At 34.0% G+C, this 16,971-nt stretch overlaps 1 protein-coding gene across 1 annotated transcript; it reads left to right on the top strand.

Moving 5' to 3' along the window:
* The first annotated feature begins 9,147 nt into the window (after positions 1-9,147).
* LOC129939788 (homeobox protein bagpipe) lies at positions 9,148-10,987 on the top strand. Its single transcript, XM_056047931.1, has 3 exons — positions 9,148-9,742; positions 9,870-10,279; positions 10,346-10,987. The coding sequence occupies exons 1-3, from the start codon at positions 9,346-9,348 to the stop codon at positions 10,775-10,777; spliced, it is 1,239 nt and encodes a 412-aa protein (XP_055903906.1). The 5' UTR covers positions 9,148-9,345; the 3' UTR covers positions 10,778-10,987.
* The last annotated feature ends 5,984 nt before the right edge of the window (positions 10,988-16,971 follow it).

Genomic DNA, 16,971 nt, shown 5'->3' with positions numbered 1-16,971 from the left:
TTATCACTTTTTGTACCTCTTGGCAAAATCACCAGCGGAAATCACCAGCGGAAATCACCAGCGAACAGTATCACAACACCTCTCTTCGGACGCTCATCAGCTCTAAAATCTACAAGTGTACGATCCAGAGCTTCAGGGCCACCTTTATTTACCATGGTCGATTCGTCCCACACAATAAACGTAGTTTCTTTAGGCAAATGGACGCTCTTGGCTTTGCAAATTTAAAGGCAATTTGAAAGTTGATGGAGATGATGCTACTGCTAATGAAATTTGTTCTTGCATTCTTAATTTAGCAAGCAAAAGAACGTTTTTCAAGTCACGTCAGGTGCATCAAGAAAGAACATTTTACCACTGTTCTGCATCACGTTTTTGATTATAGTGTTGTATGCAAGTCGCTGGTCGTCGGTTAATTTTTGTTCATTTTCTTGAAGGAAAATTGAAAGTTGGTTGGCATCATCTACGATGTTTCTGAAAGATAATATCTGTCCTGAAGAGATTGTCTATCACGTTCTTCAATCCGTGTATAGGATACTCTATATTAAAGTCTGACATCATTTTTCCTTATGTTTTTAGAAGTTGATCTTCAACCAATATTATATACATATAAAGATAACAAATTATTGGCTAACATTATCGGACTTTATTTATACCTAAAACCTGCTCCGTGATATCCTCTCTCATTAGAAAAAAACCTGCATGGCAATTGGATAAGAAGTTTCGAAGCCAAATCGTTACAAAGTTTTCCTCTTTTGTTTGTTTTCAGTTATATTTATATATAGGTATATAGATATTGTAACGTGATACCAAACAAGTAAATTTTTGGAAAAAAAAAATCAAATTACGCTTTTTTTTTTAAATAAAAAAAAAATAAAAAAAAATATTGGTCAACACAAATATTTTACGAACGAAAAATGAATTTATCTCCAAAATATTTGAATGTAACGAAGAAAGACGTTTTTGACATCTGGTAAAATTTTGTAAAAATCAAATTGACAGTATTTTTATAAAATATAAAAACCTAAAAAAAATATTGCTTAATGTTGGTAAAAATTGATTTTCCAAAATTTAAGATATAGGCTTTAAATAAATTTTATTTCAGTTTCAGTTTTCAACACTGAGTAATTTTTGTATAAAAATCTAAAAGTCAGTTTTTTCATAAAAAATTAAAATCTACAAAAAATAGTACGCAAAATTGGTAAAAATTGATGTTAGGTTCTCGATATCTCCTGAATAATAGAAAACATTGACTTCAATGTTAAAATAATTCCATTCATCCAATTTGTATTTGTTTATATAAGAAATAAAAACTTTGTAGAAATGCTAATTAAATTGGTAAATGTAGATTTACAAGCAAGGTAAATCGACTGACGGGATGGGAATGGGTTGCATTAAAGCGTCTTTCTTGTGATACAATCTGACTTGTTTTTTTTTTTTAATACAAAAAAATGAAAAATATCCTAATATTTTATAAACGAAAAATAGTGTATGCAGTAAAAAAGAGAATTTTTGACATAAAGTTTTTAACAAAACAAAACTAATTACTAAAGCTTGTTAAATTTTACGATATTGGCTTAAAACTAATTTCTAAAATAAAAAGGAGGCTGGGTTATGACCCCCACCTATATTTATCGATTTGTCTTAAGCCTTAACACAATTTTAATAACAATATATTGAGTGAGATTACAAATTTAAAGTCAACAACTTTTTTTTTGTTCTTGTAATACTTGAATCGAAAACCATTTCTTATCAGTTTTTTGTTGTTTTTGTAGATTTATTTGTAAAAAGAGTTGTCAATTAAATCTTTCTCAAAAATTAACCAAAAGTTAACAATAATATTTTGCACATGATAAAATAAGCACAACTTTAAAATCTGTTTTTGTTAGCGACATTTTTAGTGAAAATCAATTTTAACCAATTTAAGTAGAATTTATTGAAATTTTGTGTTTCTTGTATAAATTTGTTAAGAATAATATCTTAGGTTAATAAGAAAATTTAGCTCGGATGAAATCACCTTGCAGTCAATACCTTCATTTATTCACGAAATATCGACAATAGAACATCAATTTTAACCAATTTCGTGCAGTATTTTCTTGCAGATTTAAAGTACAGACTGTTGTATATGAAGCAACCTTAGAAATTGCGAAATAACTTTTTATTTAATTTTAATGGTACCACTTCCTCTAGGACCTAAAAATTGTGTCTTTAAATTATAGAGTAAATAGGGCTGAGAGATAACTCATGGTCTTCTATTACTCAAAACTTGGTTACATCAACACTGCATTTTTTAAGTTGATCGGACTCATAGCTCAACCGATTAACATGAAATTTTCATTTTTTTTAAGTAAGTTAGGTGTTTTTTTATAATTGAAAAATCGTTCACAGTTAATATGTTTGTCTCCCGAATTTTAAAAAGTTATCAGGAGGTTCGTCCGAACAAGAATTCACTTAGAATTTAAAATCGACAATTCGAAAAAAGGTATTCTTAAAAAATAGCTGTGAATAAAAGTTCACAATTTTTTTATATAAACAAAGAGAGAGAAATCTGAACCTCCGTTTTTTTGAACATGGAAAAAGTACAAAATGATTGAGGTGTTGCTATTTCCAATTAAATTTTTGGTTGCAACTTTTCGATAGATAGTTTATTGATTTTGTTTAAATTTTACAATGGTTTGTTACCGCGCATTTTATAATATAGTGATTTCATAGAATGTATCTTTCAGCTAAAATAGTATGTACACAAGTTTTATAAATTATCAATAAGGTTTATATAGTTTTGACCGGAGGAAAAAAACAACAAAGAAAAAATAATTAATAAATAAGTAAATAAATACATAAATCAATAAATAAATAATCAAATAAACAAAGAAAAAATAAATAAATAATAATTAAATTAATAAATACATGCATTTATAAATCAGTTTACATTAGTACATATATATCACAGGTTAAAAAAAAAACACAAACAAAATAGAATTTTTAATTTTGATTAGGTATTTAGTTCACTAACCAAATTGTTCTCAGAAAGATCAAGTCGATCAAAGAATTTTGTTGTGAGTTTAATTATTCCATCTTCGATCAATTCGACATTCACCTTTACGTGGAGATCTAAGATGGAATAATAGCAGGGTAGATTGAGCATCATTTTTAAAACTTTATTTTGAGCAACTTGTAGTTTTTAACTTCCCATAGTAAGTTATTGTAATGGGTCCGATTTGTCAAATTGAAAATGTTGACATTTCTCGACGTTTCAAGATCCCTAGAGTCGGAATAAAAGGTTTTAGAAAGATGTTTGTGCGTGCGTTCGTACGTCCGTACGTTTGCGAAGTTTTTTTCGTTGTCCATAGCTCAAGAACCAGAAGAGATATCGATTTCAAATAAATTTTGTTATACAGATAATAAAGCAGAAAGATGCAGAAAGGGCTCTCAAGAAAATTGCGTGGGTGGTTTTTTTTACCATAGCAGTTTAAAAAAGGTGAACATTTTGGTTAACCCTTAATATATCTCGAACCAATGACGCTAGAGACTTGAATTAAATTTTATATTATGTATTGTAATGTAATACAAAACAAATATACTTTTGGAAAATATCCAATTAACGATTTTTTTTATAAATCAAAAAAAATGAAAAAAAAATTGTCACCTCGAAAATCGTACGACCAAAATATGATTTCATCTCCAAAACAATTTTGTGCAACGAAGAATAATGTTTTTGACATCTCATAAAATTTTGAGAAAAATCGTATTGTCATGTTTTTATAAAAAATAAAAACATAAAAAAAAATTACTCAAAGTTGGAAACAATTGAATTTTTACTCAAATATCTTTTCAAAAACTTGAGACTTAAGCTTCAACATTATTTTATCTTATAAGAAATATTGTTTTCAACATTAGGACAAATTTAAAAAAAATTCAATTGACAGTTTTTTTAAAAAATTAAAAACCTAAAAAAAATGTATAAAAGTAAAAACTGATTTTTGACTCAAATATCTTTTGAAAAATTTTAAATATTGGCTTCAAACTAATTTTATAGTTTTTTTACAAAAAATAAAACTTAAAAAAAAAAACAATACTTAAACTTGGTAAAAATGATTTTCGACTCAAATAGCTTTTCAAAAATTAAAAATATTGGCTTCAAACTTAATTTATTTCACAGAAAATATTGTTTTCGATATTCAGTAATTTTTCCAAAAATCCAACAGTCCGTTTTTTCATAAAAAATAAAATCTACAAAGAATAGTACGCACATTTGGTAAAAATTGATGCGAGTACATATATAGACAAACTTTTAAGCAAGACAAATCCCAGCCTCTTTTATGAGTTTTAGCTGCGCTTTTCCATACGGGACAACCGTACAAAAGAATTGCCTGAAATATAACCTTACAACTTATCGTTTTATTCTCGACTGAAAGTAAAGACATCCTATTAATAAAAGGGAACAGCAGTTTGGTTGCTATCTTGACTTTTTTAGTGATTGAATGTTAACTTAGAATCAAGGAAAATACCGAGATATTTCACTTAATTGTCCCAAGAAACCGCTCTACCTAAAATTTGCAAATTTTTGCTTGGGAGATAACATGCTTTTCTTTTTCTCGTAAAAAAGATGGTACAATTTTCTCATCTCATTATTTAAGTTCGTCTCAATGTTGAGACCAGACGCATGCGAAGAAAGTATCATCAGCAAAAATTGCTGCTTCACGTGATGGTAATTTGGGAAAGTCAGAGGTATACAGGTTAAACAAGGTCGGTCCAAGGATAGATCCTTGAGAGACACCAAAATCAAAATGTATTATTTCCGAGACAGTGATATTTACATGTACCATAAAACATCTATTTAAAAGAAAGCTTTGAACAATTTTACACAGATAAGGTGGAAAATTGTGGGAAATGATTTTATAAATAATACCATTGTGCCAAACTGAGCCGAACGCTTTTTCGATGTCTAACAATATCATTCCAGTAGACATACCTTGGGAGCGATTGCTTTTAATTAAGTTACTTATACGAAGCATTTGATGAGATGGTATCTCCTGAAACCAATTTGTTCATTTGGATATAAGTTGTTATCAGTTATTGTTTTAACAATTTAGTTTTTAATTATTTCCTCATATATTTTTCTGATATTGCTGAGTAAACTGATTGGTCTATAACTTTCAGTCCGGCTGTGAGTGTTGGTATTACCTAACCTATTTTCCAAGCAAGCATTTATGACGAATGTAAGGAAGAATATTCCGATTTTAGGTAACATTTTTAAATATAGATTTTTAACTTGATCGAGCCCACTAGATTTTCTTGTTACAAGTGTGTGAACAACTGCAGCTACTTCTTCTTGGATTGCTAAAAAATAAAATCTACAAAGAATAGTACGCACATTTGGTAAAAATTGATGCGAGTACATATATAGACAAACTTTTAAGCAAGACAAATCCCAGCCTCTTTTATGAGTTTTAGCTGCGCTTTTCCATACGGGACAACCGTACAAAAGAATTGCCTGAAATATAACCTTACAACTTATCGTTGTATTGCTGAGTAAACTGATTGGTCTATAACTTTCAGTCCGGCTGTGAGTGTTGGTATTACCTAACCTATTTTCCAAGCAAGCATTTATGACGAATGTAAGGAAGAATATTCCGATTTTAGGTAACATTTTTAAATATAGATTTTTAACTTGATCGAGCCCACTAGATTTTCTTGTTACAAGTGTGTGAACAACTGCAGCTACTTCTTCTTGGATTGCTAACATTTTTGTGATTTGTCAAAAATCATCTGATTTAAGTTTTAAATAGTTGTATCTAGCAGATGCTCTGTTGAAACATCTCCTAGATGTTGTGCTACAGAATGGTTTTGGGAGAAACTAAGAGCAAGAGATCTTGAATCGTTTTTCAGAAAAGGAACCTGTCGATGTTTGTTTTTTACAATATTCCAGAATGGTTGTCCATTTTGCTCTAAGTAACGTAGTTTATTATTCCAAACAAGATTTCTTTTGTTTAGTAATTCATAAGAGATTTGGCAATTCAAATATGTAACGTTATCACGAAAAAAAGGTTGGCGATATCTTTGCCAGTTTATAAGTTCCAATTATATGCGGCGAAAGACTTCAGTGAAATGGTTTCTTAGTAACTTTTGGAACAGATCGATTAACAGAGGCAATAATGTCTTGAGTAAAGTTATGCACAATGTTGCTCATTTTTGCTGCTTACACTTTCTAGACCAGTATTTCGAAGTTTAATTTTTAAAATTGACCTAAAACCTGTCCAGTTTGCATTTTTGAAATCTAGGTAATGTAGTTCTTGTTTTATTCCCGACCAAAGAAGTTCACAAAATACAGGATAATGATCAGAGCTGAGCTCATTTAAAGTAATTGGTGAGGTTAATTGGCTAGACACATTTGAACTATTGAGGACATAAGTAGGACTGGGAGGAAACAACACATTTGTTGGTAAAGTATTGGACAGATTATATAAAATGTTTCCAAAGGAGTTTGCCTTAATACAACCCCATTCTCTGTGTTTGCTATATTGAAATCACCACCAATAAGAAAGTCTCCACTTACAGCAAAAAGTTTTTTCAAGTCGTGATTCAAGCATAATATTTTTTCCAACGATGATGAGCCTCCTTTTAATCCACTTTATTGTTTTCCTAGAAAGATAGTTCCTTCAGATAAAAATATTATCGTTTTAAGATTCACATTCTTGTAATTTCAATGATAGAGAATGATAAACTTATTAAATTCTGATCTTCAAGGAATTGTTTAATGAGTTGTGTTGTCAAAATCCATACAATATTTTGACCAAAACCCTGATATGCATTGACTAAATGATTTTTAAAAAATCTATTAACTCTTACGGGCACGATATTTCGACAGAAATAGAATGTACACATGTTGTTTAGAGCCAATTTTCTGTAAAATTTCTCAGTTGTGATGCCCTTGTTAATATAATTTAAATTCATAGATAGGGTTTTTTCTTACTTTTGAATAAATTTCTTAGATTATTTGTATGACATGTTTTGTTTTTAATAACGTTATTAAAAAAAACTTCAGTTTTGTAAATCACTCACCTCAAAACTTAAATCCAAAGCTCCAAGAAATGATCATAATTTCGTCTATGATAGTAATTCATGTAATTTTATTTGATGAGTTTGATTATTCTCATAAGTTACAAACTAGCCATCAAAACCACACAAATAAGTATGAATATCCAAATTTAAGAATTCCCTTCAAGTTTGACTATAAAGCTCACTTTTTCGACTAAAAACCTTCCTCTTTGTATGTTGTAATAAAATATTTTATTGATCAGCAACAAGACTTGAGCGAGCTTATACAAAAATGCAATCGATAAACATAAAGCTTGCATTGGGAGGACCTCAACAGGCCAACTGCGATGGCTTGATGCTACTTGGTAAGGGTGTGAATCCAAGTGACGGTAGAAAAGTTTTCAATAAATATGAACGAACCAAACACAAAGTAGCACAAATAAAGAAATCTGATGATCGGCAAACGTAGCACAATTATGGCGTTGTTGTAGTATTTAAACCCTTCTAAAATTCTAGACATGAACACGGTCATTACTCACTTGTTAAATTTAACTATGTAGATCTATTTACTAAACCTGTCAGAATACAAAAATTCTTAAGTCACAAGCCATTTAATTTTTAACTCTAAGATGAAAATCAAAATTCATGCATTGTTTTGAAAGTTAAATCATTCCTATAACCAGAACTTTTATACCCGACTAAGAAAAACAACTTGGCTTCAACTTTGGCAGTTAAGCTAAGTGCATAAAATAGTTCTTCAATAAAAAAAACTCGAGCTTCCATAAATGCTGTACCAAAATAAATTACAATTTTTGTGGCTTATTAATTTAATCCAAAGAGTCACGAGTACGTATGTTAAATTCACAAAAAAACAAGGAATGTACATTTTTGGGAGACTTTCAAACATAACGATTTAAGATATTTTTCATACAATTTTAACTGACAAAAGTAAGCAAATAAAACTGCTGATAAAATATCACGGTTATATATTTCTAGTTCGTTCAAAACTAAACCAATATTTAAGGACTGCACACATTTTGACCTAAAAAACTAAATTCCAATTTATTCAGCCCTCCTTAAAGAATATATTTTTTTAATGCACTGTATGCATATAATATCATCATAGCCCATTTAAAAGCTGCTAATTTCTCATACAGCAATAAATTCCTCACACGCGCCTATCATATCCGTTGGTCCTTAAACCGCTTATTAATTACACTTTCCTTATTCAAACTCACTCGATTGAAAGTGCCACCAACTCAAACATCACAGCTATAACCAGTAATACGAAAAGAGTAGCAATAAGTGTTGCAATATTCAATCAAAATAATTGTCCCACAAATCAACCCTCTTCATCTTCATTATAAAGATTTCAAACAATAAAGTTCAATAAAAAAAATTATATCCGACCCAGTGAGTTTCAAAACTTTAATAGGACTATAGCCCTAGGTGTAGATTTCCCATGCCGCACCCCTCCACAGTCCACACGATACATCACGACCGACCCAACAATAATAATAATCATTATTAACCACTAATCACCTTCGACTCTGACTAAAAAATCAATTGAATAACATCCAAACCAAATCATCCCCATCAATTGATGTTTTAAAATATGGACCAAAACCCGATGACAGTCGCATACCGTATTCAGAACCCCGACTCCTCAGCCAATCTTCCAATGGGAAACCAAGAATTGCCAGAGGCGACAGCCAATAGGAAACCACTTTTACTATCTCTCAGATACTTTCTAAGACAATTTTCTTCACATAGATACTTTTTTGAAAAAAAAAGATGAAAATAAAACTCACCCCTTATGAGAGGAATTCATCGCCGAGAAAGCCGTCATCAGTCTGAATGGTGAAAAGAGACAGCACAGCACCACCCATCGACCCATCGTAAATCACAGGCACTTTCCGGATGCTTAAGTTGCCAGCCACAAACCAACACAACACCGAACGACTCACCCATACAAACCCAAGCATCACACACCACACATGTTGTGTGTGTCGTTTCGGGTCGGGGGGTTTAAAAATAGAATTCTCGATTATGGGTACTTAGCCGATGGTGTACGGTACGAGTACTGCTGATGCTCTGCTAATAGAGAGGGTGGAAAATTAGTTGCGGTACTCAGTGGCAGTGCAGTGGCAGTCAGTGCTCATTGTGAAGCGAGACCGATCGAGGAGGACTATTTGAGGACTTGCGGCCGCGCTAAAGTATTCATTCGGTCGCAAACTTCCAGGCACGTCAGTTGTTTTCTTTGGGACGGATTTTATTGGATTACACACTTCCTCGCTATATTCCTTCTAGATTATGGATACGCTGAGCTGTAGTAAAAATCTTTCGACACCTTTTTCGATAAACGACATTCTCACCCGCAACAATACCACAATTACGCCACACATTTCGCGACGGAAATCACTCGAATCTAGTCCAATGCTAGGAGGACACCACGAAATGAGTATTTATAAGCTAAACGCCAGGCATACGCCGGAATCAACCTCCAACCCAAGCCCGACCTGCGACGGGGATAATTTACACGCTGCGGATTACTTTCAATATTACAATAACAATAACCGCGGAGAAGGATACCTGAGTCGGTCGGCAGCGGCTCACATGAAGCTCTTCCATTCACCACCATCATCATCGGAAGGCGGAAGTGGCAGAATGCACGCCATCGACATGCGACGGTGCACAAGTAATGATTCAGGTAAGAATATAATACCACGATACAATAACCCTAGACACCGAGTGACACCATCATAATCATCGAATTCGTCCTTTGTGTCGTCCTTAAGTGCTGAAACTAAGTTTGTTGTTCTTTTTAATTCCTTTAGATTGTGACTCTCCTCCGCCATTATACCAAACGGGACAATCGCACCTGCATGACGACACCATGAGTGGGAATAGCCGGAAGAAGAGGTCGCGTGCCGCCTTTAGTCACGCACAGGTGTTCGAGTTGGAGCGTAGATTCGCCCAGCAGAGGTATCTCTCTGGCCCGGAACGTTCAGAGATGGCCAAGAATCTGCGACTGACGGAGACTCAGGTGAAGATTTGGTTCCAGAACCGTCGGTATAAGACCAAGAGGAAACAGATTCAACAACACGAAGCAGCCCTTCTGAGTGCCACCAAAAGAGTTCCAGTTCAGGTTCTGGTTCGCGATGACAGTCCGTACGCTCACATGTTCCCTCAGGGCCCATATCCCGGCGGAATAGATCCAGCTCTTCTCAGCATCTATCGTCATCAGGTATGTTGCACAGCACTGGGTGACAATATCCAAACATTTTCTAAAGAAGGTTTTCTTTATTTTCAGATCCAAATGGCATACGGTGTCGGCGTGCCCCTGCCTCAAGTTCCATTCCCGTACTTCTACCAAACTAAAATTCCCACTGCCATTCCGCCACCAAGTGGAGCAAGTTCCACCAATCACCATTCGTCATCGCAAAACTTCCTGTCACACCTCAAAGGTATGCCAGTTAACTTTTCGAAGAGCGATGACGGCCTCCGTTACACGGATTCATCGCCGGCTCATAGTCGGGAGTCTTCCAGCCCCATGCAGTCTTCCTCATGTGACGATCACACACCACGGAGATTAGATGTTGTAGGTGAATCCTCTCCTCCAAACTTCCTAGCACGGTTATCAGTAGGTGCGACGATGATGACAACGGCACCGAATGCCGCCGAAAGTAGCGGAGACAGTGAAACAATGGAAGAAGAAGAATGTGAAAATTTGGAAATTGATTAGATGAAAGTTAAAATTCAGTGAATTAAGTGTTATATCCTTTGCAGGATATTGTTGCATGTGATTGTAAATAAGAAATACATAAAATTGGTTCCTATTGAAACCAAGAACTTTATGGGTATACCAAATGTACGTAAAAATAAGCTTTAAGTGTAAAAGTGAAGAATTATTACTTTTTAGTTGATTATAAAAATAAAATAAAAATATAGTTGACAAAAATAAACAAAATTAATGTTTTTCTTTCGTATGGAAGTTGTGGGATTTTTAGTTGATTTTACTTTTTCTCGAAATGGCTTTAAAAACGAAGTTTATGAATCATAACAGCAAACCGTTTTGAGATGAACAAACTGCAGTCTCATTATTAAACGATAATAAATCAACGCATATACTTCTTCACATCAAAAAAAAAAATCAAATGGGGTGGCGCAACAGTCCGTTGTGAACCAGGGCCTAGTGACTTACAACTCTCAACCATTCCTGTGTGCGAGTACTGTTGTCAGGAATGGAAGGGACCTACAATTTAATGCCGAATCCGAACGGCTAGTTTGAGAAAGCACTTTTTCATGACAAGAATTACTCTTGAAGGATTTGTCAATTCCTCGCAAGAGGCAGTACCCGCGAAAATTAATTTTGTAAATTAAGCTGGCACAGGCAGGGATTGAACCCAAGACCCCTTGCATGACAGTCCAACGCACTAACCATCATGCCACGGGTACTACTCACACATATAAGTAAATATGTATAATTTAATAGCTAACTAAAACAAATTGTTAAAGGGGACGATTAGAAATCTTGGATTAATAAGAATACGATTTTAACAGCCCAAGAATGTCAAATTTTGTGCATTTCTGAGAGCTATTAACTATAAAATTGAAAAAAAAAAAAACGGTATACTAAGTAAATAAACAAAAGTTAGAATTAAGAATAAGAAATTAAACATGACTAAAATGTTTTTGATTAGAATTTGCCTTCGAATGATGAAATTTGTCTTATAAATTTTATTATCTATTATTTTTAAAAATAAAAGAAAATCACTTCTTTGCTAAGTTGATTTAAATTTTTATCACAAACTTGAAAATTCTGCTTAGTTTAAAACTATCTTTATAACACATTTATCTAATTGCTGAAGAACGATTTTTAATAAAGGGCGAATGCCATTGAAAGTTAAGTTTTTTATAAATACCACAGCTATTTGATTATTAAGTATTTTAACAATAATGAACTTGAAAACTAGATCGTTTTTTTTATAGTCTTATAATTCATAGTACAGTAGCTTCGTCATTTAAATAGATATTAACATTGCGTTATATCCAGTGATTTCCTTATAATGTCAGTCGAACTGATAATTCGAACTTTATAGTCGAAGATAACATGACTAAAACTCTAAAAATAGTAAAATTTTAGCACTTTTTTGGTTTATCCGTGATTTTAACCTTGAATTAAATGTATGTAATTAGGTTTTATTTCATAAGTTTAAGGCCATACAGTTAAAATTTTAGCTTTTCAAAAACTACGCTAATACACTAACTTACTTACTTAAGGTGGCGCTACAGTCCGGGGCGGACCTGGGCCTCAACCAACAAGCGTCTCCAGCCAGCTCGGTCCCTAGCTAGCTGTCTCCAGTTTCGCACGCCAAGTTGGTTGAGGTCCTCTCCCACCTGGGTACGCCACCTGAGTCGCGGTCTTCCTCTACTGCGCCGTCCCTCGGGATTGAATTCGAAGACCTTCTGGGCTGGAGCGTTGATGTCCATCCGCTCTACAGGACCTAGCCATCTAAGCCGTTGGACTTTAATTCTGCTAACTAGGTCAGTGTCGCTGTACAGCCCGTACAGTTTGTCGTTATATCTTCTCCTCCATTCTCCATCTATGCGTACGGGACCAAACATCTCCAGAAGAATTTTTTTTTCATCCTAAGACGCTCTCATCTTTCTTTGACAGAGTCCAGGCCTCAGCGCCATAAATGAGAACCGGGATGATGAGTGTCTTATAGATGGTGATTTTACATGCTCTCGAGAGGACTTTACTTCTCAATTGCCTTCTAAGTCCAAAGAAGCAGCGATTTGCAAGAGTTATTCTTCGTTTGATTTCAGCGCTGGTGTCGTTGTCTGCATTAATAGCGGTGCCTAGGTAGACAAAGTCCTTAACTACCTCAGAGTCATAGCTGTCCATGGTGACGTTTTGTCCAAGACGTCGTCGTTCAGTGTCCAGCTTTTTTTTATGACAGCATATAGTTGGTCTTGTCCTCATTGACCACTAAACCCATCTTCTTCGCTTCCGTCGCCGTCGCAATGCTCAAAAACGCTCCACTGACCTCACGCTTTGATCTTCCAATTATGTCAATATCATCTGCGTATCCGAGTAATTGGATGGACCTTTGGAAGATTGTGCCTCTAGTGTTGACGGTTGAGTTTTGCACAATTCTTTCCAGAACGATGTTGAAGAAGTCGCATGACAGTGCATCGCCTTGTCTAAAACCTTTTTTGACATTAAATGAATCGGTAAGATCTTTTCCGACCTTGATAGAGCAGCGTGCATTCTTCATCGTCATTCTGCACAAACGGATAAGTTTGACAGTGATGCCAAAACTAAACATTGCTCGGTAGAGCTCTTCTCTATAGATGCTGTCATACGCGGCTTTAAAATCGATAAAGAGATGGTGTGTATCGATTTGAAGCTCCTGGGTTTTTTTCAAGATCTGCCGTAGTGTGAATATTTGGTCGATAGTGGACTTTCCTGGTCTAAAGCCACACTGATAAGGACCAATCAGGTTGTTGACGAATGGCTTCAGACGTTCACATAATACGGCAGAGAGGATCTTATACGCAATGCTAAGGAGACTTATGCCTCTGTAGTTGGCGCAGTTTAGAGGGTCTCCTTTCTTATGTATCGGGCACACTATGCTGAGATTCCACTTATCGGACATGCTTTCTTCCGACCATATTTTGCAGATGAGTTGGTGCATGCTCCGTACCAAGTCATCGCCTGCTGCTTTGAATAGTTCGGCAGCGATGCCGTCAGCTCCAGCAGCTTTGTTTGACTTAAGTTTAGATATAGCTATCTTCACTTCGTCAAGGTCGGATAGGCGGAATTGTTGATCTGCGTCTCCCTTACAGCGGAATTCGGTTCGTCATCGCCGTTATGTAATTTGGAGAAGTGATCTTTGCTACGCTAATATAATTTGTTTGTATTTAAAAATTAATAATACAATATTCATACAGAGAATGGGAGAAAAAGAGTTAAGAAATTGAGAAAAACTTTATAAAATAAGAGAATGTTAAGAATTTTAGATGCTGCTTTAAAATGAGAAAAGAAATAGTTGCCACGATTTTTAAAACACGAGTGTAAACTCCTTGAATAAGTTTTCATGTAGTTAATCACTCTTAAATTCAAGGAAAGTGAATACAATATATCCATCACAGCTACTAAAAATGGCCTTCAAGAATGAAGAACGAAGGATAATTTTGCCCATAGATCACTCATAAACCGGAAATTGAAACTTTAATTAAATCGGTTTGCCAATTCGAAAAGTTTCTACGGCGATTTAAAAGTATTGAAGTTGCTTGACATTTGGTTAATATCATTCTTGTTGGCAGAACCACATATGTCTTACCAACTTTGGTTAATATTTTTAATACAGTTTTCAATAAAACATAATGGATAATTGTGGCAAATCTGGACTTCAACAAAGTAAATATGCATCATTGATATCGAGAACAAAATGATCCTTACGGATCACATTTTCAAATGGGTAGAATATTTCACAACGTAATTAAAAATTAACTTTGTTGAAAAATTGTAAAAATTAAAACAGCTTCGCACTTTGTTACCAAGTAGATGATCGACCATATCAAAAGCTTCAAGAGACTTTAAGTCAATTAACAAGCATCTATCACTATACCTAGGCAAGATATTGTCAACCCAATTAAGTTTTCGCGACGCATACCTTGAGGATTTTTTCTGAACAGATTCAATACGATTTATACCCTATACAATGGACACCATATACAACATGCATACTCTAGGACTGATCTTATAAATGAAATGTACAAAGATTAAATCATGTACGGATCCGAAAACTCTTTCGAGCTACGAATTATGAATCCAAGTAAATTATTTGCTTTAGAAATTATATAGTTCAAGTGCAAATCAAAGGATAATTTGGCTATGCACTGACTCAAGCGCTATATCATAAATAACGTAAGAATGATTAATAACATAAGGCGACCTTGTAAATGTAATGCTTTTACATTTAGCTACATTCAAGAACAGACGATTTTCACTACACCAAACTGATACTTCATCTAAATCATATTGAAGTCTATGACAATTCAGTTCACACTTAATTTTCTTAAAAAGCTTAAGTTCATCTGCAAATAGCAAACAGTCAGAATTCCGAATTCTAGGTGGTAGATCATTGACAAATAGTATGAAGAGGAGAGGTCCTAAATGGCTGCCCTGAGGAACACCTGAATGATTAAGAATCTCCTTAGATACCACTGTTCCAATTTTTACATTTTGCTTGCGATTAGTCAGGTAATTTTCAAACCACTTAAGAAGGCTAGAGTGAAACCCTAAGCATTTCAATTTCATTAGCAGAATATCATGTTAAACTCTATCGAATGCTTTAGAGAAGTCTGTATAAAGAGCATCCACCTGTCGTCCACGTTCAATACCTTTAAAACAGAAATTCGCAAACAAGGCTAGATTTGTTACCGTCGGTCTACCACTAACGAAACCATGTTGATCATAAATGCATTTTTTCACAAGGGCTTCAAAAACTTTCGGTATTGATTTCAGTTTTGAAAGGGGTCTGTAATTAATAACCTATTGTTTTGAGCCTGATTTATATATTGGACTTATCATCGAAAGTTTCCACTCATCAAAAAGTCACCGGTAGAAAGTGATGAGTTGAAAAGTTTAGTAAGTTGAACTGCAAGACTATGAGCACACATTTTAAGTAAAGTTGAACAAAATATATCAGAGGTAAGCTTAAAATCGGATTTCAAGGATGAAAGCTGAAGTAAAACCTGATCCACTGACAAACTTAAGCTTCCTAAACTAGTGATTGTTTCACAACATTAAATTTAATGTGAAGCCGTTAGAGAATCAAGAACAAAGTTAGATTGGAAATAAGACGCAAACATATCGCTTACAACGTCCTCATCATTTGACGATTGATTGAGGTAATTCATATTTGCTGGAATACCATATGACTTACGTTTAGAATTGACGAACTTCTAAAAGGTGAGAGAGTAATTTTTTATATTACTCTAGTAGTACAGTTGTACTTTTCACCTAGATTGTAGTTGAGTTTACAATTCATTATAATTAAAGTATTCATTGATTTGTTTTTAAAATTCTTTCGATATCGGCCTAAGCTCAGAGTTGTTGGTATAGGGGTAAACTTTGCCAATTTCTATTGGCATACGGATATATCCCTGTAGTAGGTATCGGATTAAAAGTATGTAGGTATTATGTAAGGCAATATTGTCGGACACATTGCTTTTATAAACACTGGATTAATGCCATCCCCCCGGACAGCATTGTATTTTTGAAAAATAATATGCTCAACCACATCGACGTAATTTATTAATAAAACAAAATAAATATGCTTTCATCTTCGTGTATTGAAATATCAAAATAATCATCCTAGTAACTCTGAACACGAAAATCAATTGAATCAATTGTGTTACTACTTGAGGGAGTTGTTGTAGGAACATTTATAAATTTACTATTTACATATGTAGGTAATTTATACAGCAATCTATAACCTTTAACTTACCTGTACGTAAAGAGCAAAGATTTTTCCTAAATTCAATTCCGATTAAATTGGTTCTTAGTTTATTACAAAATTATTGAATTTTAGCTACTTTTACCTCACGGCCAGCATTATTATGTAATGACCTATAAACTTTGAACAATTCATAGATTGGAAAATACTTCCAACGGTGGTAAGGGTCATCATAATTTTCTATCAGTAATCTTATACTAGTAGGTCTAGTTAGCCATTATTTTGCATTTCTGTTTATGGTGACTCTTTTCATTGGTATAATGCAAAGCAATAAGCAAGTAGTACCCGCAGCTTGATGGTCAGTGCGGTGGACTATGTAGTGAAGTACGGTATCTGGTTAGATCAATATTTATATTTCCACAGACATATAAATGCTGCTCTGACCAGGGCCAGAGGAGCCTTCGCT

This window comes from Eupeodes corollae, chromosome 1, assembly GCF_945859685.1.
Source record: "Eupeodes corollae chromosome 1, idEupCoro1.1, whole genome shotgun sequence".
In the NCBI taxonomy this organism is placed as follows: Eukaryota; Metazoa; Arthropoda; class Insecta; order Diptera; family Syrphidae; genus Eupeodes; species Eupeodes corollae.
The sequence above is the reverse complement of the archived record's forward strand: the minus strand, read 5'-3'. Positions and strand labels throughout refer to the sequence as shown.

Bases quoted from the DNA above. Each gene is read 5' to 3' on its own strand.
- LOC129939788 (XM_056047931.1), top strand. From the start codon at position 9,346: ATGGATACGCTGAGCTGTAGTAAAAATCTTTCGACACCTTTTTCGATA. The intron at 9,743-9,869 runs GTAAGAATATAA...TAATTCCTTTAG, and splicing joins GTGCACAAGTAATGATTCAG to ATTGTGACTCTCCTCCGCCA. The intron at 10,280-10,345 runs GTATGTTGCACA...CTTTATTTTCAG, and splicing joins TCAGCATCTATCGTCATCAG to ATCCAAATGGCATACGGTGT.